Source organism: Phaseolus vulgaris, chromosome 11 (assembly GCF_051622355.1).
Source record: "Phaseolus vulgaris cultivar YP4 chromosome 11, ASM5162235v1, whole genome shotgun sequence".
Classification (NCBI taxonomy): Eukaryota; Viridiplantae; Streptophyta; class Magnoliopsida; order Fabales; family Fabaceae; genus Phaseolus; species Phaseolus vulgaris.
This window is the reverse complement of record NC_143508.1, coordinates 15,555,056-15,580,248: the sequence shown is the minus strand read 5'-3', so window position 1 is coordinate 15,580,248 and position 25,193 is coordinate 15,555,056. Positions and strand designations below refer to the sequence as shown.

General features: G+C 28.8%; 3 protein-coding genes across 5 annotated transcripts; 1 reads left to right on the top strand and 2 right to left on the bottom strand.

The window, feature by feature from the left end:
* Positions 1 to 215: 215 nt before the first annotated feature.
* LOC137835194 (uncharacterized) lies at positions 216 to 8,591 on the bottom strand. The gene is made up of 2 exons (XM_068643584.2): positions 8,535 to 8,591; positions 216 to 602 (listed from the first exon to the last, which is right to left on the bottom strand). The coding sequence occupies exons 1-2, from the start codon at positions 8,589 to 8,591 to the stop codon at positions 216 to 218; spliced, it is 444 nt and encodes a 147-aa protein (XP_068499685.2).
* Positions 8,592 to 9,689: 1,098 nt separating this feature from the next.
* Positions 9,690 to 13,041, bottom strand: LOC137818413 (E3 ubiquitin-protein ligase RMA1H1). 3 transcript variants are annotated; one of them, XR_011082073.1, is made up of 3 exons: positions 12,891 to 13,041; positions 11,113 to 11,255; positions 9,690 to 10,644 (listed from the first exon to the last, which is right to left on the bottom strand). XR_011082073.1 is itself a non-coding variant. In XM_068621838.2 (3 exons), the coding sequence occupies exon 3, from the start codon at positions 10,601 to 10,603 to the stop codon at positions 9,878 to 9,880; it is 726 nt and encodes a 241-aa protein (XP_068477939.1). In that variant the 5' UTR covers positions 10,604 to 10,644; positions 11,113 to 11,223; positions 12,891 to 13,011; the 3' UTR covers positions 9,690 to 9,877. The 3 variants fall into 3 exon arrangements, 2 of the variants coding, with proteins under 2 accessions (XP_068477939.1, XP_068477930.1); XM_068621838.2 differs by having other exon boundaries at positions 11,113 to 11,223; positions 12,891 to 13,011; XM_068621829.2 differs by lacking the exon at positions 11,113 to 11,255 and having other exon boundaries at positions 12,891 to 13,028.
* Positions 13,042 to 21,639: 8,598 nt separating this feature from the next.
* LOC150023089 (uncharacterized) lies at positions 21,640 to 24,645 on the top strand. Its single transcript, XM_090297706.1, has 6 exons — positions 21,640 to 21,729; positions 21,795 to 21,859; positions 22,477 to 22,824; positions 23,296 to 23,371; positions 23,466 to 24,131; positions 24,628 to 24,645. The coding sequence occupies exons 1-6, from the start codon at positions 21,640 to 21,642 to the stop codon at positions 24,643 to 24,645; spliced, it is 1,263 nt and encodes a 420-aa protein (XP_090153832.1).
* Positions 24,646 to 25,193: the final 548 nt, after the last annotated feature.

Genomic DNA, 25,193 nt, shown 5'->3' with positions numbered 1-25,193 from the left:
AGACTAAAAGTCTCAACATGTTCAGTATTTTCTTCTTCATCACTTTTATCATGTTGTATGCTAGTCTTCAAAGCAATTCTCTTGGTTATTCTCTCCATTGTTTCTTGTTCTTTCAGTCTTTTGAGCTCTAGCTCATACTCCATCAGTTTTCCAAACAAAGCAGCAGTGGACATCTTGGATAAATCTCTGATTTCAGAGATTGTTGTTACCTTGGGTTACCAACTCTTGTCAAGACATTTCATCACCTTAATTTTGAGCTCTTCCCTGTCAAAAACCTTCCCAAGTCCATTGAGATGGTTTACAATATGTGTAAACCATTTTTGTACATCTGCAATATTTTCTTCTGGTTGCATTTTCAAATTTTCATATTGTTGAATGAGTGAGTGCTTTGTTGCTCTTTTCACATCATTTGTGCCCTCATGTGTTATGTCTAATATTTCCCACATTTCCTTAGCCGAGATGCACTGAGACACCCTGAAGAATTCATCCATATTCAAGGCAGAGGTAATGATGTTCTTTGCTAGAGAATCATATTGAGCCTTCTTCTTTTCACTTTCACTCCATTCAGACCATGACTTCTTTACAGTTTCTTCTTTGACCACCTACATAGGTAAAAAAGGTCCATTGACCACTGCATCCCAAATTACCATGTCAATAGATTCCATGAAAATTTTCATCCTAGTTTTCCAGAACGCATAATTCAATCCACCAAACATAGGAGGTCTATTGATAGATGCACCCTCAGCAAAATGCATTTTAAACTCAGACATAATGCACAAAACTTGAGTAAATTACAATTCCTATCTCTTGATACAAATTGTTGGGTCTATTAGTGTCTAAGTTCAAGAGGGGCAGATTTGAAGAACAGTATGAACAAGCCCAGAAAGAACAGATTTAAGTTTGATTCAACATATTTATTTTCTTGGCAAATTATCAAATTATGCAGAAAACGAGTGCAGGGATTGAGAAGAAAGATGGACACACAGTTTATACTGGTTCACTCATCAAGAGCTACATCCAGTCTCACCTCACACCAAGGTGAAATCCACTAAACAATTCAAAACAAATTACAAACCCTTGTCGTTCTTGAACCCTTCAAGAACAAGGCACACACAATGCTGAAAAACTCTATTTCAGCAGCAAGAACACTCCAAGAAACCCTATCAAGAAGTGTCTAAACAACCACCTTTACACAAGAATGAATAAGGAAAGAAAGCACCTGAAAAGAAGATGCAAGAAACTAAAAACAACAGCACTTTTCTGCAGTTCAGCAATGACAGAACCTCAACCCTTGACCAAGGCACACAATGAACAAGCACACTTGAATTTCTTTAAGAGAACCTTTCAAGAAAACATTCAAATCTTTTGTCTCTCAATGAAAACTCATTGATCTGTGTTAAAAAACGTGATCACTCAGTGTCCTTTCATGTGAGATGTGCCTCTCTTTGTACAAGAAATAATTTATAATAGTTTTTCAAAAAACAGTTGAAAGTTGTTATAAAAAGAATAGGTTGAAGTTAAAATAAACGGATTATTTTTCTTAAAAACAAAAGATGACTTTAAAACCATTTCCAACTCATCTTAACTGTAATAACGGGCTGCAACAAACTTTTTGGTGCCCTAACAGAATTTTGGAAAACATTAACCAGTTCAAAAATAAATCTATTGTTTTACAAATCAACAAATTTATTTTTGTGCAGTAACCTAATTTTGAGAAAACTTAAGGTAGTTGATAAAAGAGTTTTGAAAAGTTTTTGTGTTTGATCTTACCACCTTGGTTAAGGATATGAAGTAGGTCATGAAGCAAAAGGCCTCTTTAAACTCACTCTAACCTACTATGACCACTAATAACATCCTCACTGGCTTCAAAGCAAACAATACATTTTTCTACATCAAACACACACACTAAGACTTGTTGAGAAGAAGTTTAATCCATCTTCAACACATCTGAACCCGAAGTTCATGAAGACGAGGAGTAGAGGGACTAGAGGAGTACGAAGAGGACATTTAAGTAGAAGGGAGGAAAGGTTGATCGACCGATTAAGGAGGAAGGCAATTGTTCTCTTGGTTCCAACTCCATTCTAGAACACTAACAATCAATAATAAAAAATCACGTAGTACTGAAACATTTGCAATCTTTCTAGTCTTGGATTGGTCCCTCCAAACATTAACAATAATAAGTCCATGGTATTGGTCCTTCCAACATTAACCACAATTGTGCATGCGTTTCAAAATCACTACTCTTCTTATTCGAAATTAGTTTGAATGGTTTGAGGTGGATATACGAGTTTTTTAAGTTGATTGGCCTTTTTATGAAGGATAACTGAGTTTTGTTGATGAAAATTGAGTAATGGTCCACCTGTAAAATAATTTTTGACACTCAAGTTAGTAAGAACTTTAGAGAATATGTAAGTAAGAAGTGAGTAAAAGTATTGAGTTGAGATGAATACTCCATAAGAAGGTATTTATAGACTTTTAAACTAGTGAAAAAATCTTAGTAACTGATATTCATCATCGAATATCAAGTTGATTCTAGCGGCAACATAAGTCAATTATTTCCAGTATGTCCGAGTTATGCAAACTCTGTAGGTGATTAATTTCCACTATTATGAGTGGGTATTATCTACTCATATTTTTCAAGATTTGGGTAGTACACAAGTCCCCAAGCTGGGGAACTCAGTTTTAGGGTAATCAGGCTTTTATTTTGAATTTTAGCTCCATTTATATCTTTGTTAAGATCTTAGAAATGTTTTGTATTTTCATTACTAGTCATAGGTTGGACTATGCAACAACATATATAGTCTTAACCTAATGAAAGAAGAACCAGAGACATGTTTAGTAAGGAGATAGACTACTTGAAACTAAGCAGGAAGGTGCACCAGATTTAGAAGACGTCTGCACCCTTTCACGGACGAAATGTAGGTCTAACTCAAAATGTTTGGATTTGGAGTGCATTACTGGATTCATAGCCAATAAAACAACTCCAAGGTCGTCTAAAAATATCTTTGGAGTGGGAGTTAGAAGATGCAACTCGATTAGAAGAGATTGAATCCAGGTTATCTTAGCAAGGACGACAACGATACTCTTATACTATGCTTCAGTGTTGTTACGAGAGGCAACTTTTTGTTTTTGAGAAACACATGAAACTAGAATTTTTCCAAAATAAACACAATAGCCCGTTGTGGACCTTTTGTCATCTAAATCATATGCCTAGTCTACATCATTGAAGCCAATAAGGCAAGCTTAAACTGGTTTGAGGATGAGATCATGATATTTAGTTCTAGTTAAGTAAAGTAAAATTTTCATGTTGAAAAACAAGAGAAGATGAAGAGGTAAACATGATAACAAGAAGAGATTAATAGATCTTGATTGATACCATGTGATGATATGAGAAAGATAGAGAAGGAGAAAAAAGAAAAGCAAAGTATTTTCATATATCAAAATTACATACAAAAGGCATACATCAAAATATATATATATATATATATAATAACTTTATGCATGCATATGAAATATACGAGACTCGTACATATGCTACATTATATAACAATCCACATACATAATTTGTTTCTTTTTTCAAAATTAGGACATTCATATTGAAAGTGTTTAAGCTTATAACACTTTTATTATTCAATAATAAATTTGTTGAAGAACTAAGGTCCTCTCCCTTTATCTTGTCTTCTAAAGGATTTTTTACCATGACTTTATGTAAATCCAAAAGATTTGTATGAGTTGAAAGGATTTTTCTACTCAAATTTTGAAAAAAAAAAAAATTTGACAAATTCTATGAAACAATTCTTACTTAAAGTTCATAACAAAATTAATATATAATATTGCATTGGTCAGGAGTGCTCGGAATCTCGGTCCAAGTGTTTAGGTATGGTCAGCTCGGTTGTGCGAGTTATGCCTAGTTCGGTCTGAACCGGGTATGGGTCCAAAGTGTGTTACGAGATCATCCCAGGTTTTCTAGTAAGTTTACATAGGAAAGATAATTAAAAATAACTGAAGAAATAATTGAATTGGTTGAAGAATATTATTAAATACAAGAATAATTGAATTGGTTGAAAAATATTATTAAATGAAGTAAAAACGGTTAAAAATGTTTGTACCCGAAAGTAACAGGTACACAGTGAACCAATTATTGTTGAATATTATACTCTGGATGTTGAGATTATATTCTCGTTGATGAAAATTGTTGAAGGAATGTCTATAAAAGGGTTTTGAGACCCCGAGTAAATGTACGCTTTCTGAATACTCTAGACTCGAACAGTTTTTAATTTGAATGTTCTCACTGACTTGATCGTCAAAGTGTGATCAATAGGTAAAGCCCCTGTTATCCGAGTAAAACAGTATCTCAAAGCACCAATTGGAGACCGATCAGAAGTGGAAACAAATGTAATGCATTTATTACAAATAAATAAACATTCATCTATTAAAAACCATTAAAAATGAAAGCAAAAACTCTCACTGTCTATATTTCATCAAAATAACCATATAAAAATTATTAAGACTATAGGGTTGCCTTTTTTTCTTAACTTTAATTGTTTAATTTTGCTACATATCTAATAAATTGACATCTAATTTTAATAAAAATATATTAATACAACAGTGCTAACATGGCACGCGACAATAGTGTCACACCATTGTTTTATTGAATATTAAATATCAAGTTAACATATAAATCAATATTGTATAATTAAGGTAGTGGTGAAACTCATTCCGAAAAATTAGAGGACTATCTTTATAAAATATCAATAACAAGAGAATAAAATGCAATTAAAAAATAATAGTTATTTATACTATTAGTTTAATTATTTTAATTATTTATTGGTATGAAGTATTTATCTAACTTAATTAATGATTGATCTTCATAAAAAAATTTAACTAACCAACTTTATTAACGTGCGATATGGATCAACTACTTGTTCTTAATGAAACAGTTTACCCAGTTTAACAAGTCAATATGACCACTTCCTATATTTGGATTTGTTTAAAAAACTTTAGATAGATTATGCTTAGCATTCCATTTTAATTAGCAGTTATCCATGATATGCGTATTAACTAACTTAATTTTAAATTTATTTACTTTGTTTATGTTGCTTGTAAATGAAATAGTACCTTTCTGTTCCAATTTTTTTTTTTTAAATGTTGCACCCAAAAAAGCAATGAAATACATTTAATTAATAGAATACTCCCACAATTACTACCTTCACTCTCATAATTTTTATCTTTTATAATTTATTTCAGATACAATATTGTTCTTCAAAAACATTCATGAACAACCTTTTCATAATATTTTAATCTTTGTTGCTATTAGATGCGATGGAGGTAGTGGAAGCAAAAGCGTCACGATTCTTGTGTAGTGTTTGGTTCTTTATGGGCTAAAGCCTGCCACACCTCAAGGCCCCAATAAATTATCATTGCGAATGACTCCTATGTTTTATGTGAAATAATAAAATAAATCCTAAATCCTAAATCTTAAACTTTAAACTTTAAGTCTTTAAGTCTAACTTAATTATATGTGAAATTTTCAACAAACTTTTATTAAAATGAATTTTAAATAACTTTAATATTATATTAAGAAGTAGACTTTAAACCTAACTCACAATTTATAAAGTGAAATTTGCATTCATTTATAATGAATTAAATATTTTAATCTCTAGTCGACGCGTTATTTTCAATAATATTTTATGTGAAATGATAAAAAAACACATTTTTAATTTTTAAATAAAAGAGTGGGTGTAGATTAAAATATATTATAAATTTGGTATTCTTGAATATATTTTTAAATGTAACACTTTTTAGGTTTAGGTTTTGGAATTTTTTTTCTGAAATTTCAGATTTTTAAAAAAAAAAAACTATATTCTTTTTTCTGGATTTTTTAGATTTTGTTTTCTAAAAAAATATTTAAAATATTTGTTTATTCTAGAATTATTTTTTTCTAAAACAGTTTTTTAATTCTATTTTAGAATTTCATTTCAAGAACACAAAAATCTATTATAATTTTTTTTCAAAAATATATATTTTTATTTTCAAATTTTCGATTTGAGAATGAAGAATAATTTTAGAAATTCAAAAATTAGTTGGATGCAAGTAGAAAATCAATCGGGTGCAGAAAGTCTCAACCATTAATATTTAATGGGATAAAGTTTATGCTATGACTCTGATGTGTTCTTTAGTTTACCATAACACGTTTAACATGTTGAACTATATAATATAACTAGTTAGATAAATAATATAAGTAGTTGAACATGCTGTGACCAAATCAATTTAATTTATTCATTAAAGAAAGATAATAATGTGAGATGCATTATTCTAACAATAAATCAAATTCATATGCTTATAAGCTGAAGAAAGTACCATTGGAGATTGACAGTGAAATAGGATCTATGTTCATAGAGAAAATACAGCGAGTTGAACTACTACGAGTAATATTAACTTGTTTTTTTTTTAAACAAAGTTTATTATTCATGACAGAAAAATAAATAAATACTTCAATTCTTATAAAGATGAAGGATAAGTGTGTGGGATGAAGCTATTTTTTATTTCCACTTAATTGTGACATTATATGTGAAGACCAAAGAAAGTGAAGAAAAAAAAAAGCAGCAGAATTGACAATTCAATGTTCAGCAAATGATTATATTAAAAAGCCGGTGAACGGTTACGGTAGGTTGCTATTAGATATATTCATTTATATAATTCACAATGTTAGGTGCTATACAATCTCAGCATAGGATGCATGTTTATCCAATGTTATTTTTATTTAAAATTTAAATTATATATCAAATATTAAAATAATAATATATAAATAAATATAAAATGTTAAATTTTAATTTATCATAATTTAATAGGATAATAAAATATTTAATTAATTTTTAAGTTCCTAATAAATTTGAATATTTTTAATTTAGTCTTTATTAAAAAAATCAGCTTATTATTGAGTATAAAAAAATATATTTTCAATTTGTGCTATCGTCAAGTGGAATGGATGAATGAGTCTATCGTTTTACTTTGTATTATCATTACTTATGTGTATTCACATAAAATAAAATAAAAGATTACATAATTAAGTTTTAAGTTTTTCATAATTTTAAATATTTTTAATTGAGTGTCTATTAAAATATATATATATATATATATATTTGATTATATATATATATATATTTGATTCAGTATTTTAATTTTAATTTTTTTAATTAAATTATTACTATTTGATTTTGTTATCAATTAAAATGACATAATATTTTGAGGCACGACATCATAAACTTGAACAACAATGAAAACAAAAATTTAAAACTCTAATTAAATTTATAAAAATAACATTGTTTCACTTTTTTAAATACTAAAAAAAATTAATCCAACCATACTAATAATATGATGTCACAAAACAACATCATTTGATAAAGATAACTAAGGTTCTTGGTTTTTTATTTTTTTATTATCTAGTTTGTGGTGTTGTCCTTTAGACATGTTAATTGATTGTAGCAACTCATTGAAAAATATGATTTGGACACTTATGGTAACAAATTCTTTTAACAGGAACTTAATTAAAAATAATCTAATTTATAAAGTAGTTTAAAACTTAATCAAGAAGTTCTTTGATTTACATGTGGAGACATATTAACAATGACAATGCAAGGTAACCAACTCAATTGATACTAAAATTAAACAATTGAGATTTAATTGAAAAATATAATTTTTTAAAATATTTAATAAAATGAAAATGTTCAACTTAACTAAAATAGTCAAATTTAAACTTAATCAATTCATAAAAAAAATATGAAAATTTGGTTTTGGTGTGTATTTTCGGTAGTATTGATAATAAACATAATTAATTCTGATTTAACTGAAAGAGGGAATCTCACGAATGTAAATTCTAAGTGTGGTAATGGATTATTCTTTAAACATCTCATGTTAAAGTCCTTCGAAGGAAAAATCCTAATCGACAAAAAGAGATCCAACTAAAAATACTTCCTAGACAAAAATTAATCATTTACTGATCAATAATTGAAAAATAGTTTTGATCGTCTTTAATCCTTTTTCATGAACTACGTTTCTAATCTCTTGTTCGTACCAATACTAATTGATAACTTCATATTTCTTAAACCTAAGAACTGTTTTACTTGATATGCTCTATCTGTGTATGACAGCATTTGAGAGCATGACAACTCCCATTTCATTTACCATTTCCTTGTGGTGAATATAATGGTGAATTGCTACCTCTGCCACACCTCTTCAAATCAGTGTTTCACGTGGAAAATCGTTATTGGCATGGCATGACAGTGCAATCTAATTTGGATTCAGCCTTCAAAATGATGAAGGAGAAGAACAGGGACGGAGTGGCAATTTCGCTTCAAACAACAACTGGGACCACAAGTCACTTTCATTATCACTAAACCGATCTTTTGTGAACACTAGATGCAGTGCCCCCCCTTACTAGTCATTTTCAGTTTAAGGTCATGAAATTGAACAAGAATAACGTAAAGAAATTGTGTTCCATACACACAAGTCTCTTTTAAGATGTGACAACATACGTTCAACATTTTCCCACCATTTACCATTTTACAACTGAAGTACAGAACCAGCTCCATGCATTGGCATCATTCAGTTACCATTTCTCATAAAGGTTTTTGTATATGCTAAGCTTGAAACACATAGAATACGTATATTCAATGTTCTAGACTCCTACGCCTTTTATAGTCACTCATCTATTTAGGGAAGCCAAACTTCGAAGATTAGAACAACTTGTAGTTGATATTTTATTGCATGGACCACAGCAACTAGCTTCATCCAAAGCAATGGATACGGTATGACTTTCAAGGCTATATGCATCCAATGCCTGCCTCTACCAATAAGTCATTCCTCCTATTTCGCCTTCCTTTGTGTAAAAGTATTATTAGTTGGTTTTAACAAGTCTAAAGGCTAAAACTAGAATACCAAGTGAACTTGTTAGAGATCTATGACTTTGATTTCAACCAAACTTGGAAATACTCTCAAAGTGGTTCTCTCTTTGGGCATGACAGGTCAGTGGTAAAGGGTTGAGATTCTTACAAATGCACTACTCACAATACTGCAAATTAGTGAGAAATTTTACAAAGTAACTGTAAATGTCATAAAGGTGAAATTACACAACTGATAATGACTTGTTTATGAGGATGTTTTTAAATAAATTAAGATAAATTGGATTAGAGGTGTGTAAAAAAGGTTTGATTTAAAAAAAATATACGAATATTAAATGATTAATCAATTGAACTGAATCATGTCAAATAATAAAAATGATCTGTTTTAAGGGGGAAAACTGAACCAATTTAACCAAATCATTTATATAAAGTAGTTCAATTCGGGTTTTCTCAAAGATGCAAATCTAGTAATAAATTGTGTAGGGTCCAAGGCTTATGTTAGACAAATTTTACAGTTTCAAAGTAATATACTTACTCGCCAAGGTATGATTCCAAGCTGCAGGGTGTATTCAATTTATTTTCTATTTGCAACTCAGTGGATTGAGCTGGTGTAGTCAATGTAAAATATCATCAAATTATAATCCTTTGTTTCTCTAGTGTATAATTCTACTGCCGCAAAACTCTTATGAAAAATGTTACAGTTAGGAACAAAATGGGATAACAAAAGATAGAAGTCAACAATGTGATGAAGAGATATGCACAAACAATACAAAATGTTGTACAAGAAGGTAAAGATAAATCATGTAAGAATATCATTATTCATTTCATATATAACTCCTAGAGAGAATGGTAGTAAGTAATTACACATAACTCAGCATTAATTTGAAACTTCTCTAACATAGAATACATATGGACCAATGGGCTATTGTATTCAATGCAAGGATGTGCTATAACTAAAGATATAAATGAAGTGTCAGTCAGAATAAGAGGAGACACAAAACTAGGCAGCATAGGAGGAAACAACTTATTCTGCTGAGTGATTTATCAACGTGCATTAAATGTCTTCTCATCCTTGGGTTACTGATCCCTGAAAGATTGTACGAATTAGCATATGGATGCATGTTTGTCACCTGGTTACCAAACACCCTTGCATATATCATTTCCCCAAAGATTCCAAATGAGTTGTCTAGTGAACCACTTGTTCTAAGCATTGGTGAGGTATAACCGCTTGGAACTGAGTTAAATTGCTGAGTATAATAAGGATTACTATAGGGATGATGATAACTTTGAGAAATAGGTTGGGAAACACTGCTAGTATTCAATGATCTCGGACCATAAGGTCTCTGTGGTATGACAGTCCCAACTTGATGTGCCTTCCCCTTAGAAGGTCTGGTTGTTAGGCCACGACCATATAATGGAACAAGGGAGGATTGAGAAACTTCTGCTTTGCATACTGGACATTGTGGATTCTGTTGCTCTTCACTGTCTATAGAGGTACGTTGAAAATAATGAAGCCATTTGTATATGCAGGGCCAGCAATAAAGATGACCACAAAGTGTGACCACTGGATCTTGCACACACTCAAGGCAGATGTTGCAGTCAAAGCCACTAGAGGCGTTTATATCAGAATCTGCAATGACTTCATTGGATGATTTCCACTTTTCGTTTTGGGGCACAGTCTCCTCCAAGTTATCTAAGGCCATTTTTCCCCTTTTACAATATTTACTCTTACAGGTACCTGAACCTGAAATGCACAACCACATCATGTATGAGTTGAGTGCCTCATGTTATTAGATATTGGTCCATAGTTTTCACAGATGAAGTTTTGTTATGATCAGACGGTTTAAATTTTAAAAAGCACTCAAAATTAAAGGTTGAAATAAGAAATGTCAACCTTTAATAGTACAATGTTCAATTATTTCCAAATTTCCCCATATCTAACATATACTAACTGTTTCTAAAAATCAATGAATGTGGAATATGTAAATAAAAAAGACAAAAATTAAGTGAGATATATATCAACCAACTAAATGAAATGCAGTGTGTTCATCATCTATAGATTAGGAGAATTATGGTCACTTGGTTAGCAATTTTAGTTTTAAGTTGGAAAAAATAACTGGTATATGTAAAAAAAAAAGTCTTGAGGTCAAATCAAAAGGTTTACAGGATAATACTAGAGCAGCAACACCATTCACAGAAATTTGGAATCTACCTTTTATAAGGGGTGACGATTATTTTCATCAGGGCATTACTTGGTTGGTGAGGATGTGGTCCACTTTGGCTACAGTTGATAGTTCAAGTTATGGATGACAACCACTCCTAGCTACCAAAAGTTTATGTTTAAAGAATAATTTTCTGAAAAGTAAAATTTATATAAAAATATTTTAACTGTCTCAAATGCCAAATTTTGGAAGAACCAACTATTCCGGCCACATTTAAGTAGACTTTATCATGGAAAAAATATATATAATAGGAAAAATGGAGAATACTTTATCATCACAGGCCCTACTTTGAATACAAAGTCTGTGGTATGCGACTATAATTATTCTATTTTATTTCTTCAAAGTTGATGAAAATGGATTTGGATTTTCTTGTGAGATTAAATAACATAGCATGGTTATGTCGGAGAAAGAAGCACACAACTTTTATTCTATTTGTAACAAATAAGAACTCATCATGATTGGTTATACTGCACCCATAATTATATTTGTCAAAATTTGCATTTCTCTCTCCATCAAACCATATCACATTATCCAAATCCGTTAAAAATAACCCCACTTAATCTCTTCCTGGAAAAAAAAATGTAATGGTAATAAAGATTTACAAGTCTACAATCACCTGTGGTCAATAATTGCAAGGAAAATGACAATTAGACCTACAAACATGAAACATATTTTTTCTATATTTTACAGATTAAAACAATTGCAGGAAGAACTCATCAAACTACTTAATTAAACAAACTAATTTCAAGAAATAAGCTAGCCAGAATCTAGTGAATGAAATTTACTTTTTCCCCCACAGATATTATTCTCTTTCCAAGAGGATATGTTCATATCCTGTTAGACACTAAATATATTATATAAATATCTTTATGAACTGAAACTCAATCCTTAATTCATTGCATAATCAGAGACTAGTTCTCTTCCAATTGACCTAACTTTCGCTTATAGTCAATGCAATTTACTTATTATACTAATTACATTATACGAGAAATAATTATTATTGGGCTCAAGGAAAAGGTTCTTCCAATTGAAACAAGCAAATTAATAGCAAAATATCTCTCAGAGCTAAAGAAAGGTTGAAAAGACAGAGAAACTAATGTCCAAATTGTCATAGATGTCCTGCATCATGCACATCATGTACTCTGAAGGAAAAAAAAAGCTTCAGATATCCACCATCCATCACCAAATTACTTCTTGCAGGAACAAGAAAATTCCTATCGATTTCCTTTCCACTTTCTGGTTTTAAAAACTATTTTCTGAAACAAGTTCATACTACATCAATTTTGTTTAAGAACAAAAATCAGTTTTCAAAAAATAGAAATCAAACACACCATAAACAAATTTCTCTCTAGATCTGTCCTGAGAGAAAACAAATTCAGCCATCAATGAACAGTAGAGTACAGTGGCGCGTGTTGAACATAAAAAAGCAAGAATCAGTGGTGTCTGTTTCCATCTATAAGAAACATAGAAATCAGGATCTCAATCATTAACGCAGAGTATTGACAGCAGTTACTTCATAAGTTTCCTTGGGTAAAGTTAAAGCGCATCCATTGAAGACCAAACAGTTCCCACACAATAACAAAATTAAAAAATAAAATAAGAAAAAAAGATTTTTGATAGAAAATTTCAACACCCAGATGAACACAAGAGGCTACGAACATATAAATAAGGTGAGTAAAGGAAGATAAAAACGAAAGTGCATGACCCATGTTTTCATATAGTATGCAGAAAGAAAAAATGAGAGAAAGAGAGGAATTCGAATACTTACAGATAAGTAGAGAAGGGAAGTTTGTGCTTGCAGAGAACAATTAAAATTGCAAGGTGTTGGAAGGTGGGTGGGTTGAAGGACAGAGAGCAGAAGGAAGGAGGAAGAACAATGATGATGAAGTTGAGGTAAGATGGAAAGAAGGATTCGCCCATAATAGGATTTTATAATAGAATAATTATATCTTTAATGGTGACTACGGTATGATATACGCGGAATAAAATAAATAAATATAATAAACCTTATGATAAGAAAATAATGATAAAATATAAATATGAGGAGTTTTTTTTATCATGTAAAATCATTATCAATGCGATAGGATATAGTGTTTGTGTATTATTTTTTTATTTTTTTTAACTTTTCATAATGATAGAAATTTATCATTTTGAATGAATCAAAAATTGAAAAAAATAATAATATGATGTAAAAAAATAATTAATTGATTAATCAAACTTTTTTCTTTTCTATGGTTTGAGTTTTGTTTTTTTTTTAAAACTTTTTCTTATCTTCTATTGGTGGTATTAGGATTGAAGAGTGTGATGATGCTCACGTTAAGGTTAGGATTCACTTGATGGTGATAGAAAAAATGATGGTTTTATCAAAGAATAATGTTATTTGAAATGGAGTGCAGAGATAGAATAATTGGAAATGAAAGTTATTTTATTTGATACCTGAATTTGGTAAAAACTGAGTGAGGATGAGCATATGTTCTCTTTCTTTTGTTGCCTTGTAATAAAGAATTGAGAGAATAGTGTTTAGTTAGTTTGCATGTAAAAACTATTAATTTAAAAAATTAAAAAATAATTTTATTTTTAAATAATTTATATAAAATGACAAAATACTCAATTAAACTAATAAATAAGATATATAAAATAAGGTTAAAATCAGAAAACAATTATGTTAAAAAAAATTAAAAAAGAATTCCTTTTATTTATTTTTTTCCTACTTAATTCTTTGTCTTTTTATATTTATTTTAGTGTTCTAGAAATACTCTTATTGAAATTACAATTGAAATATAAACAATTTTATTCTTGAAACATCAAATTCTACTTAAATTGAAACAACCAACCATAATCTGCATTTTACATTCTTGAATCTGTATTTAATTTTTATTAGTACTTTTTTTTAACCAACCATAATCATATATGATCAGAAACTAAATTAATATAACATCTAATAAGTTCAAAAAATCTGTAATAATAGAAAATAAAATAGTATATACCATAATAATATTTGGGTGGGGGCAATTATTCATGACGTTCCCAATGTATCTACTAAAGTAGCATATCTTTATTTCATTATAAAAAAAAAGTAAACAAGTAATCAAGTAGAAATCATTAAAATGTTGTTCCTCTCTCAAGTGTGCATGCATTTAGAACTAAATTTTGATTAATAAGTTTTTAAAAAATTAAAATATACCAATTAAATTTTTTTTATAGATAATCTTATGTAATGTGAAATCATTCAAATGTTGTTCTTCGGACAAATTCTTAAGTGTGCATGCATTTAGAATTAAATTTAATCTTATGTCACGTGCCACTTCGAATGATAATTTTTAATGGGAATGGATAACCTTGCTGATGTGGCTCCAACTAACGTCTTTTCCTAACAACTTTTAATCATTATATACATATTATAATTTAAAATAAAAATAAATAGATTATTTTCTTTACATGACTTTTTTTTAACTACTATCAAGTAATTTTATTTATAGCACTATAGTTATAATACTTAAATTACAGTTATTTTTGACAAAATTTTCTCTCAATAATATAATACAATCTTTTCATATGTTCATGTCATAAAACAATATATTAATGCCGAATGAATAGTACATGTATTACACTTAATAATGAAATTAAATTTTCCAACTGTTTTATTATGTATATATTAGTCTACATTTCGCATTCATTAATCAGCATTCTAGTTTTTATAATTTAAAAAGACTATCCATGAAATTATAAGTGTTTTTACTATATAATTATAATTATAATAATTAATAAAGTTAAAATATTTTATAATTATTTTTTATAAATATTTTATTATTTTGTATTTTTTTAATGAATTTTTTTTATATAATTATAATATTACTAAACTAGTTATAATTATATAATTTATTAAAGAAATCTTTATGTAATCTCACTCAACTAGTGTTATAGTAATGTGTTTTCAAGTGATTAACATTTATAATAATATATGCACTATATATAACTAGTTATATTCAGTTCAGTTCTACATGTCCATTATTTTATAAAATTTATTTTGTGTACACTTATCATTATTGGAGGAAAGATATTTTTTCAATAAAAAAAAGTTGTTAAAAATATTGACAATTGGTTTCACTTTAGACAAAAGTGTCGCCTTCCTTAATTGCTGATAGTATTTTATTAATTCCTGACAATATTTTTAAGAAAACATTTTAATGTTGTACTTATGTAGCACAGCTGTGTGTTGACGCAACATATATATATATATATAGAAATCTTAATTTGGTATTTCAAATTGAAATTGTGAAAATAATTTCAAAAAATATATTTTATGAACAAATATCCATATAAAAAATTACATAATAATATTTAACATACAAGTTCTTATAAAATAAATATCCATATATGTTAATTTATAAATGTATTATTAGAGTTGAATGATTACGTCGCATATTTATATTTAGTACCGACCAAATGATATGGTCACGCATATTAACATATAAAAATTAGATAATATAAATTTTAATTGTGACATATCTTATATATTATATAGGTTTAATATTTGAATGATTCATTAAATATTATAAATAAGTGTAATAACTAAGATATATATATATATATTATTATAGTATTGATAGTAGTTAAATACAAAATATTCACTTAAATGTTGAAAAAAAAATTTAAAGTTACACTCAACCGAGAATAAAGTCCGAAAATTAAAAATAAAAAAAAAGAAAACAATTAATTATTCAATCAATAATAATTATTATTAATAATTACTGTTTTAGTTTCTCACAAAAGAATAATAATATAGAAATATGAACTGAAACATAGATTTTATGAAAAAAATTTAGACAAAATTTTGAACTCAAATAACATAGTGATGAGATAAATAGTGAATAAGATATGAGGTAAAATATGTAACAAGAAAATAATGGTTATTCTAAAAATTGTATTAATACGAAATTTGATAAAGAAAAATTAATTGACGTAATTAGTAGTATTTTTTTTAATAATTTAAGTAATGAAAATTCTCACATTGAATAAAGAAGAAAGAAGAGAAAGTTGAATAACACAGAAAGATTTATTATAAACATATTGTATCCCCTTTAAAAAGTTAAAAAATGAGAATCTCTTGTAGAACTAATGTGACTCTGATAATTTATTGGTGGTAAAATTTTTACAATATATCCCTTTAAAAAAAATAAAAAAATTATATTTAAAAAAAAAAGTAAATTAAGTTAAATGATTATCATAATTTACCTTCTTTAGAGAAAAGAAAATGTAAAGAATATTGTAAGTATCTTAATATGTATAGATAGTATTTTTTTTTAGAGAAAAATCTAGTGAGAAAAAATTAAGAAATTTGAGGTGAGTCCATAATATTCCAAAAGACTCATGGACAACCTGGATTAGAAATAACATATTAAAGAATAGGTTTCAAAGAATGAGAAAGTTTTAGAAAGAAAATTAATATTTTCAAAACCTTCTAAATCTGTATAATATTTTAAGCGTTCAATAAAATCGGACTTTAAATAGATTTACTTCATCAAAATATAATATTTTCGTAACATTTTATTTCCTTCCCGTTTCTTATTAAAATTTGATTTATACATTGCATAAGTTTTATGTCTACATTTGTTTAAAAAATGAAACTTCATATAAAAATATTATTCTTAAGATTTTTCTAAATAAGAAAAATCAACAGATTCTATGTATTATTATTAAATAATACTAAATAAAATCTTGATTTCAATTTCCCAAACAAAACACTAACAAATTCATTGGATAAGTTTTGAAATGTGGTAGAGATTGAATAAAAGGGAGAAACAAAAACATTGTGATGTATGACAAATACCTAGTGATGGGTAATGGCTCATTACTCGTGTCTTCTCATCATTAATTTAATATTTGTCTTTTATACACACATCAGTTCAATATTTATATTTAAGTAGTAGTGTCTTATTTTATAACACCATTTCATCCTATCTCATATCAAAATGTTAACCAATGAATCATTAACTCTTTCAATTTTGAACTTCACAACAAATGGCACAAGTAACAACCATATATATATATATATATATATATATATATATATATATATATATATATTTTTTTTTTATTTTTTTTTTGTTCGAACTAACATGTTCCCTGAAGAAAAGTAACAGTGAAACCTTTCATCTTTCCAAAGCAAAGACAAGTAACAACCATATTGCTGTAAACTATACATATTCTATAAAGTAATAAGAATCACCTTTTTCTAATTTTACTTAGCTTGGTGGGAGCAAGTGTAAAGATATATGCTCATTTATTTTATCCATATAAATATATAATATTTTACAATATCCATATTAAATAACTAAATGAATCAAAGTATGGAACTTATGCTAAATCCCTTTAATAAAGTTGTCAATATTGACCTTAGAGGAAAGCATATGGCCAAATGTAGGCATTTGTATAAAGTTAATTATTAATTATATTATATATTAATTTCATAAAATGCAATTAACTTGGTTGTTGGTTATTTATTTTAAGTATAAAATGTATTTTTAATTCTTGAAATGCTTTTCTGTTAAAATATAATTTTTAGTTCTTAATTTTTGTCCAGACCCCTGGTATTTTTTTAGCTTTGTCAATAACTATTTTTTGTTGAAAAATTTGATCGGTGTTGCTCTTAACCTTGTCTTTTTTTTTTTCTTCTAAAAAATGGAGTTTGAAATTATTTAAGAAATTTGAATCCATTTTTACGCTAGTCAACTATGGACTTAATATTTAATAAAAATAATGTTAATTTAGATTTGTATCATAGATTATAAATACATATATTCAAAAAAATTTAAAGATTAATGTACTAATTTATGAGACTCAGACACTTATCTTAAATAGCGTGTTCGTGTCGAACACACGTATCAGACATCGACACTTGTATGATACGTATAAGTCAAGTGTCAAATTTAAGAAATATTTATTAGATTTCTGACAATTCTAACATAGTTCTCACACAATTTTAAAAAGAATAAATGTATTAATTTTTTAAAAACTGAAACTTAATGTATAAATTTTTATTATGATTATAAAAATAAAGAACATATCTTTTTGAACCAGTAATGAAAAAATCTTTCTGCTCTAAACAAAATGTAAAATATACTTATGCAGATAAATCTTTATTATTAATTTATATAATTCAAAATTATGTAATATATAAATTTATGTCTCATATCGTATATTTTAAAAATTATACATATCTCAATATCCATATCCATATGAGTGTCCATGTGATATTAGTGTCTTACTTAGTTTTAGTTTCAATAAGTATCAGATTTGTTGAACTTGCCACCGCGGTAGATAGTGAGAATTAAAGTCTTGTATACAGGAGATACTGAAAATTAACTACCTCAAATCGTTAGAACCGGATTAATATTTAATAATAAGTATTAATTATTAAGATATTATAGGTAAAAATCTAGAATACTTTTATGATTTCAATATTTTCATTTACTATTCACTCATTCATATATTTACAATTTTTATTAATTTAAATGTCAAAGATTTTTCTTTTAATGTAAAAGAATTTTTACTAAATTTTCATCCATAAAATTTGACAACCTTTTACTTGTATAAAGAAACTAAACATATATTTAGTTAACATTTTAGTTTGTGCTTGGATAAATACTTATTTAAAAATAATTAAAAAATTCATAATAAATCAAGATTTTGAATATATAATTTTTTATAATTAAAATCTATAATAAATATCTTTAAATATAATTGATTTTATTGTAGTGGTAATGTGGATGAGTCCATCTGTTTTAATTTGTCCTAGACTTGCTAAAACGACCACATAATGAGTTGCCGCTTATAAACTTTATGATTTAATTGGTGTAACTTGTCCCGCATAATTACACGTTTTTGAGTGTATTTATTAAAAAAAATTGAATAAGACCTTTGTAATTTTTTTAATTCCGAATTTAAATATCTTATAAAATTCAGATTTACTGAAAGATTAATAATTTATTATTTAATACAAATAAATAAGTAAACATGTTGTAAAAAAATATTAAAATCATATGAATTATAAATTATAAAAGTGATAAAATAATACATAAAAATATCTAATGATAACACAATCAATAATACATACCAATAAAAAATTTAAAATTATTAATGCTGAGTACACAAATTTAAAGGTACAACTTTTCCTACTCTTTTTCACAGCAGATAATTGCCTGAATTGAAAAATATGATTTCTAAGATTTAGATTTAAAAAGAGAGCAGTTTATTAGTTGGACAATAAAGTTTACAAATGGCAACTAAAAGTAAATAAAATAATATTAAGAATATGTAACCGAAACAATAAAAAATGAAGCACATAATTTTTGAAGTTGGATACTTTAGTTGTCACAGAAAAGTTATTGTGTACAAGTTATGATAAGACCAAACTCATGAACCTCTGCAACATCTTCCTAATGTTTTGTATTAGGAGAGCAGATAACGACAATATGTTTGATATTTTTTTGTGAATGAAAATATTGCGTGTCATTCTTATCCGTCCCAATGGAAAAAAATAGAATGTGATAATTATTTGTGGGGTTTGTGTTTTTTATTCTATATTTGTCCAAACAATTGGAAACGACAGCACGGAACATGATGTGGTAAGAAGAAAGGGTTTAAAAAAGTGGAAGGTGGTGGTGAAAATATGAGAAGCAGGGAAGAGAGATCTTGTTAAGAGTAAAGGAAGGACCGTCAAATTGATACTAGCAACTTAAGCACTGTTAGAAATGCCAATTCGAATATATTTGAGTTTCAACATTCCCTAAACAAAATTTGCATTTAACTACATTATTTATGGTTAATAAAAAATGAACCACAAATTACCAACACGTTAAAATTCGTTGATAATCGTGGTATTGGGAAGAATCGCCTCAGACCTACCATTAAATAAACTTTGTTAAAATATTATTATTAAAGATAATAATAATAATAATATTATAATTATTAATAATAATGTTATTCTTATTATTATTGTTAATAATATTTATAATAATAAAAATAACATTAATAACTATAATATTATTTTTATTATCATTAATATTATTATTTTTACTAATAAAATTATTAGTATTATCTCACCACAAAGAAAATGATTTTAACAGAATTTATTTTTACATTATCCAGAGTTAAAACCTCTATTAAGTCATTTATTTAGGGTTGTAGTTTCACTACAAAGAAAAACGCGAATTACGTACGGATTAAATTTCATATGTAAACAGGATTAACCACTGCACCAAGCAAATTCTTTAATATTATTATGATTTTTTTTATACTTATTATTATTAATAATATTAACAATATGAATATAATATTAATAATATGAATATAATATTAATACTAATAATATGAATAATAATAATAATATTAATATTATGAATATAGTTTATTATTTTATTATTATTAATAATTATTATATTAATATGTATAAATTATATTAATAATAATAAGTATAATAAAAATGATAATATGACCAAAGAACTTGTCTGATTTAGTGGTTAATGTTTCCATGGTCACTGGAAGGACTTGAGTTTTTTTAATAATATAAATAATAATTAGTAATAATGAAAAAATTAAAAATAATTTTTTTTACATTACATACGGATTTTGGTTGTATGTAATTCCAAATTTTCTTGTAGTGTTTTTGTCGTAAATCTACGTTATTTATATATTGAAAAAGAAAGCGAGCTGTTGCAGTGCACGTTCCTCAGAGTCGTTGCAGTGCACGTTCCTCAGAGTCGTTGCAGATCGACGGACACTGCGGGATCTCTTATGTTTTTTCGGCGATCCATTTCTCCACTCGTTTTCTGTTTCAAGTTCGTGCCTTTAAGTTTGAAAGGGACTTTTTGGAACGTTGCAAGACCTATTTCATGGTCTTTCTTCTGTTGTGGTGGTCTTCCACCATTTCTGGCGCGTCTCCGAAGTTACCCCTGAACCGCCGGAATAGCATTCTCCATCTCTCCTTTTTCGTGGGTTTTGAGCTTCTCTCCTTACCTATAAATAAGAAGCACGAGAATGCTCAAACACACTGGCTTATTGCGCATCCTTCTACTCTTCATCTTCCTCACAGCACTCACCGTGCACTCCTCCTTTCCTCTTCACTTTTATTCTTTTTAATTTATAATATTTCTAGGTTTATTGGATTCTTACTCTTTTAAGAGTAACTTGCTAGTTTTGATCCTCGGACATTTCTGGAAAGTTACTGCTGTATCTTGGGGGACTTGCACAATACACTGCGGCTAAGTCCTTACGGACAATGATTACTCACGTCTCGGAAAATCATTTTTGTTCGTGTTTAAAGCCTCACTACTACAATTGTAAGGACTTACGTCTGACACAACGGACAAGACCAACAACGCTGCTTCGGAAATGTCAAACACGATTTTCGCAACGCAAACCATTTTTGCGAAACCATTCCAGATGTCTCGAAAATTGAAGTCTTCACCGATCAAAATTTCCGACGTTGGCAAGAACGTGTGTCCACCCTATTGGACATGTATGGAGTTGTTCTTGCACTTACAACTTCTAAACCCGACTCTACCACGGCTGCGAAACAACTTGATGATTGGATCCATGCAAATAAGGTATGTCGTCACACCTTACTCAGTGTGTTATCTAACGATTTGTTCGTGTTTATGCTTCTTATAAGAATGCAAAAGATATTTGGGATTCTCTTATCCTCAAATATATTGCCGAAGACATCGTCAGACAAAGGTTTGTAATTGCAAACTACTACCGCTGGGAGATGATCGAAGACAAACACATCAAAATCTAGATAAACGAATATCACAAGCTGCTTTAAGATATCAAAGCTGAAAACATAGCCTTGCAGGATGAATTCGTGTCTGAACTCTTGATCGAAAAGCTTCTGCAATCTTGGACGGATTACAAAAATAACTGAAGCACAGACACAAACAAATGTCACTATCAGATCTGATCACTCACATCATCATTGAAGACACAAAGAAGAAGGAGTGTGCTGCTGTAAAGGCCAAAACTTTGTCTGCCAAAACAAACGTGGTAGAAGACAAACCAGCTCCAAAAAGGTACGAGAAAAAATCTAATCACAAAAAGAAATATAATAATAAATTCTCTTGTCCCAATGGAACTAACCTTACTTTCAAGAAAAAGGGTAATTGCTTTGTCTGTGGAAAGCCAGGTCATCATGCACCTCAGTGCAGACGTAGGGCCAAAAACGACTATCCTCCTAAGGCAAATCTAGCCGAAGGGGAAGATACAATTGTGGCAGTCGTTTCACAAGTAAATCTTGTGACAAATGTGAGCAAATGAGTGGTAGACTATTGGGCTACCAGACACATCTGTGCAAACAGAAATGTGTTTACCTCCTACACAAGTGTGGGGGATGGAGAAGAACAAGTTTATCTCGGTGACTCCATGAAAACTCCTGTCCTAGGAGAAGGAAAAGTTCTTCTGAAGCTCACATCTGGTAAAACTCTGGCTTTGAGTGATATGCTACATGTGCCATCAATTAGAGTTAATTTGATCTCTGTGGCATTGCTAAGCAAAGTTGGGGTTAAAGTGTCATTTGAATATGACAAGATTGTTATGACAAAAACCAATGTTTTTATGAGAAAGGGATATTGTGATCAAGGTCTTTTTGTATTGAACATTTCTGAAGTTATTAATGAATCTGAATCTTCTGCTTATATTGTTGATTCGTATGATATATGACATGCTAGATTAGGACATGTGAATTCTTCGTATGTTATGAAATTGCAACGACTAAGATTAATCATGCATGATAAACAAAATAGTAAATGTGATGTATGCGTAGAATCTAAAATAATGAAGAAAACATGTCATTCTATAAAACGTCAAATTGAACTTCTTGATTTAATTCATACCGACCTTGTTGATTTAAAACAAACCATGTCTAGAGGTGGTAAAGATGATTTTTCTAGATACACAGTGTATTTAATTAAACATAAGGATGAAGCATGTTTTTAACTTATAAAGTAGAAGTAGAAAATCAATTGAATAAGAAAATTAAAATAATTAGATCAGATAGAGGTGGTGAAAGGAAAAATAGGACTCTTAAAGAAATGATGAATGTCATGCTTATTAGTTCTAATGCTCCTTATAATTTATGGGGGTGAATCTCTGCTTACTGCGTGTTTTTTGCAAAATAGGATACCACATAGGAAAACTGATAAAACACCCTATGAGTTGTGGAAAGGTTATCAACCTAATATGAAATACCTAAGAGTGTGAGGGTGTTTAGCTAAAGTGATGTTACCTGATCCTAAGAAAAGGAAAATAGGCTTTAAAACATCTGATTGTATGTTCTTACGATATGCAGAACATAGTGTTGCCTATAGATTTAGTTCTTAATAGTGATATAATTGAACGTAACACTATAGTAGAGACAAAAAACGTTGAGTTCTTTGAACACATCTTTCCTCTAAAGAGTATTGGTACATCTGAACAACCTATAGATAGTGTTAGTGATTCCTTGAGTGAGGATGTTAGGAGAAGTAAAAGACAGAGAAAGGAAACATCATTTGGAGATGACTTTTACACTTATCTAGTTGAGAATGATCCAATAACTTTTTTAGAAGCTACTAGTGCTCCTGATGCTAAACATTGGGATAAGGCCAATAAAACTGAGCTTGATTCAATTAAGAAAAATAATACGTGGACCTTAGTAGATCTTCCTAAAGGAGCAAAACTCATTGGTTGTAAGTGGATCTTTAAGAAGAAGTACCATCCTGATGGATCCATAGAGAAATATAAGGCAAGATTAGTTGCTAAAGATTTTACTAACAAACATAACATAGATTACTTTGATACTTTTGCCCCTGTTACTAGGATTTTCTCTATCCGTGTGTTGTTAGCCTTAACATCTATCCATAAGTTAGTAATTCACCAAATGGATGTTAAAATAGCCTTTCTGAATGGTGAACTAGAAGAGGAAATTTATATGATTCAACCTGAAGGATGTGTAGTTCCAGGTCAAAAGGAAAAAGTATGCAAACTTTTAAAATCTTTGTATGGCTTAAACAAGCACCAAAACAATGGCATGAAAAACTTGATAATGTTTTACTTTGTGAGGGTTTTTCTACCAATGATGCTGATAAATGTGTGTATTCTAGATCTGAAAATGGTGAATATGTCATTATATGTTTGTATGTGGATGACATGCTAATTTTTTGTACATGCAAATGATATAGTTTTTAAAACAAAATTGTTTCTTGGATCAAAGTTTGAGATGAAAGACATAGGGGAAGCAAGTATAATTCTAGGAGTTAAAATCATAAGGAAGGGAGATAATATATTATTATCCCAAGAAAAATACAATGAGAAACTTCTTAAGAAGTTTGGTTACAATGACTTTAAGTCAGTGAGTACCCCTTATGATGCTAACTCTAAATTAAAGAAGAATAGAGGATAATCTATTTCTCAAACTCAGTATGCCTAGATAATTGGGAGTTTATTGCATTTAATGAGATTTTCTGTACCAGATATTGCTTATGCAGTAGGTAGATTGAGAAGACACACTCAATGTCCTAGTTGTTGAAGATGGATGAAGCTCATCTCTACCTAGCCTTAGTGTGTTTGATGTAGATGTTAGCTAGTTTGCTTTGTAGGTTGCTATATGTCTTAGATGATTCTGTTGTTTAGGCTTGTGTGTTGTCAAGGTTGCCTTTTGCTGCATGACCCATCCTAGATACCAAATTAAGGTAGTAAGATCAAGCTCATGATGTGGTTAAATGTTTTTGGAAAAGCTTTTTAAAGTTTTCTTAAATGGTTTGATTCAGTACAAAAATAAATCTGTTTTATTGAAAAGTAATCGGTTTATTTCTTCTCTGTTAAAGGTTTTTCGAAATTCTGTTAGGGCACCAAAGGTACAACTCAGTCTGTTATTTCAGTTAAGCTGAGCTGGCAACTTTATCATCTTTTAACCTGTTGTTTTTCATAATCAATCTATTGTTTTGCTAACTGCTCTGTAACTGTTTTTTTTAAGTGGTTGGAAACTGTTCTCTATAAAATAAAATGCCCTTCTCATGTAAAGGGATGCTGAACAATC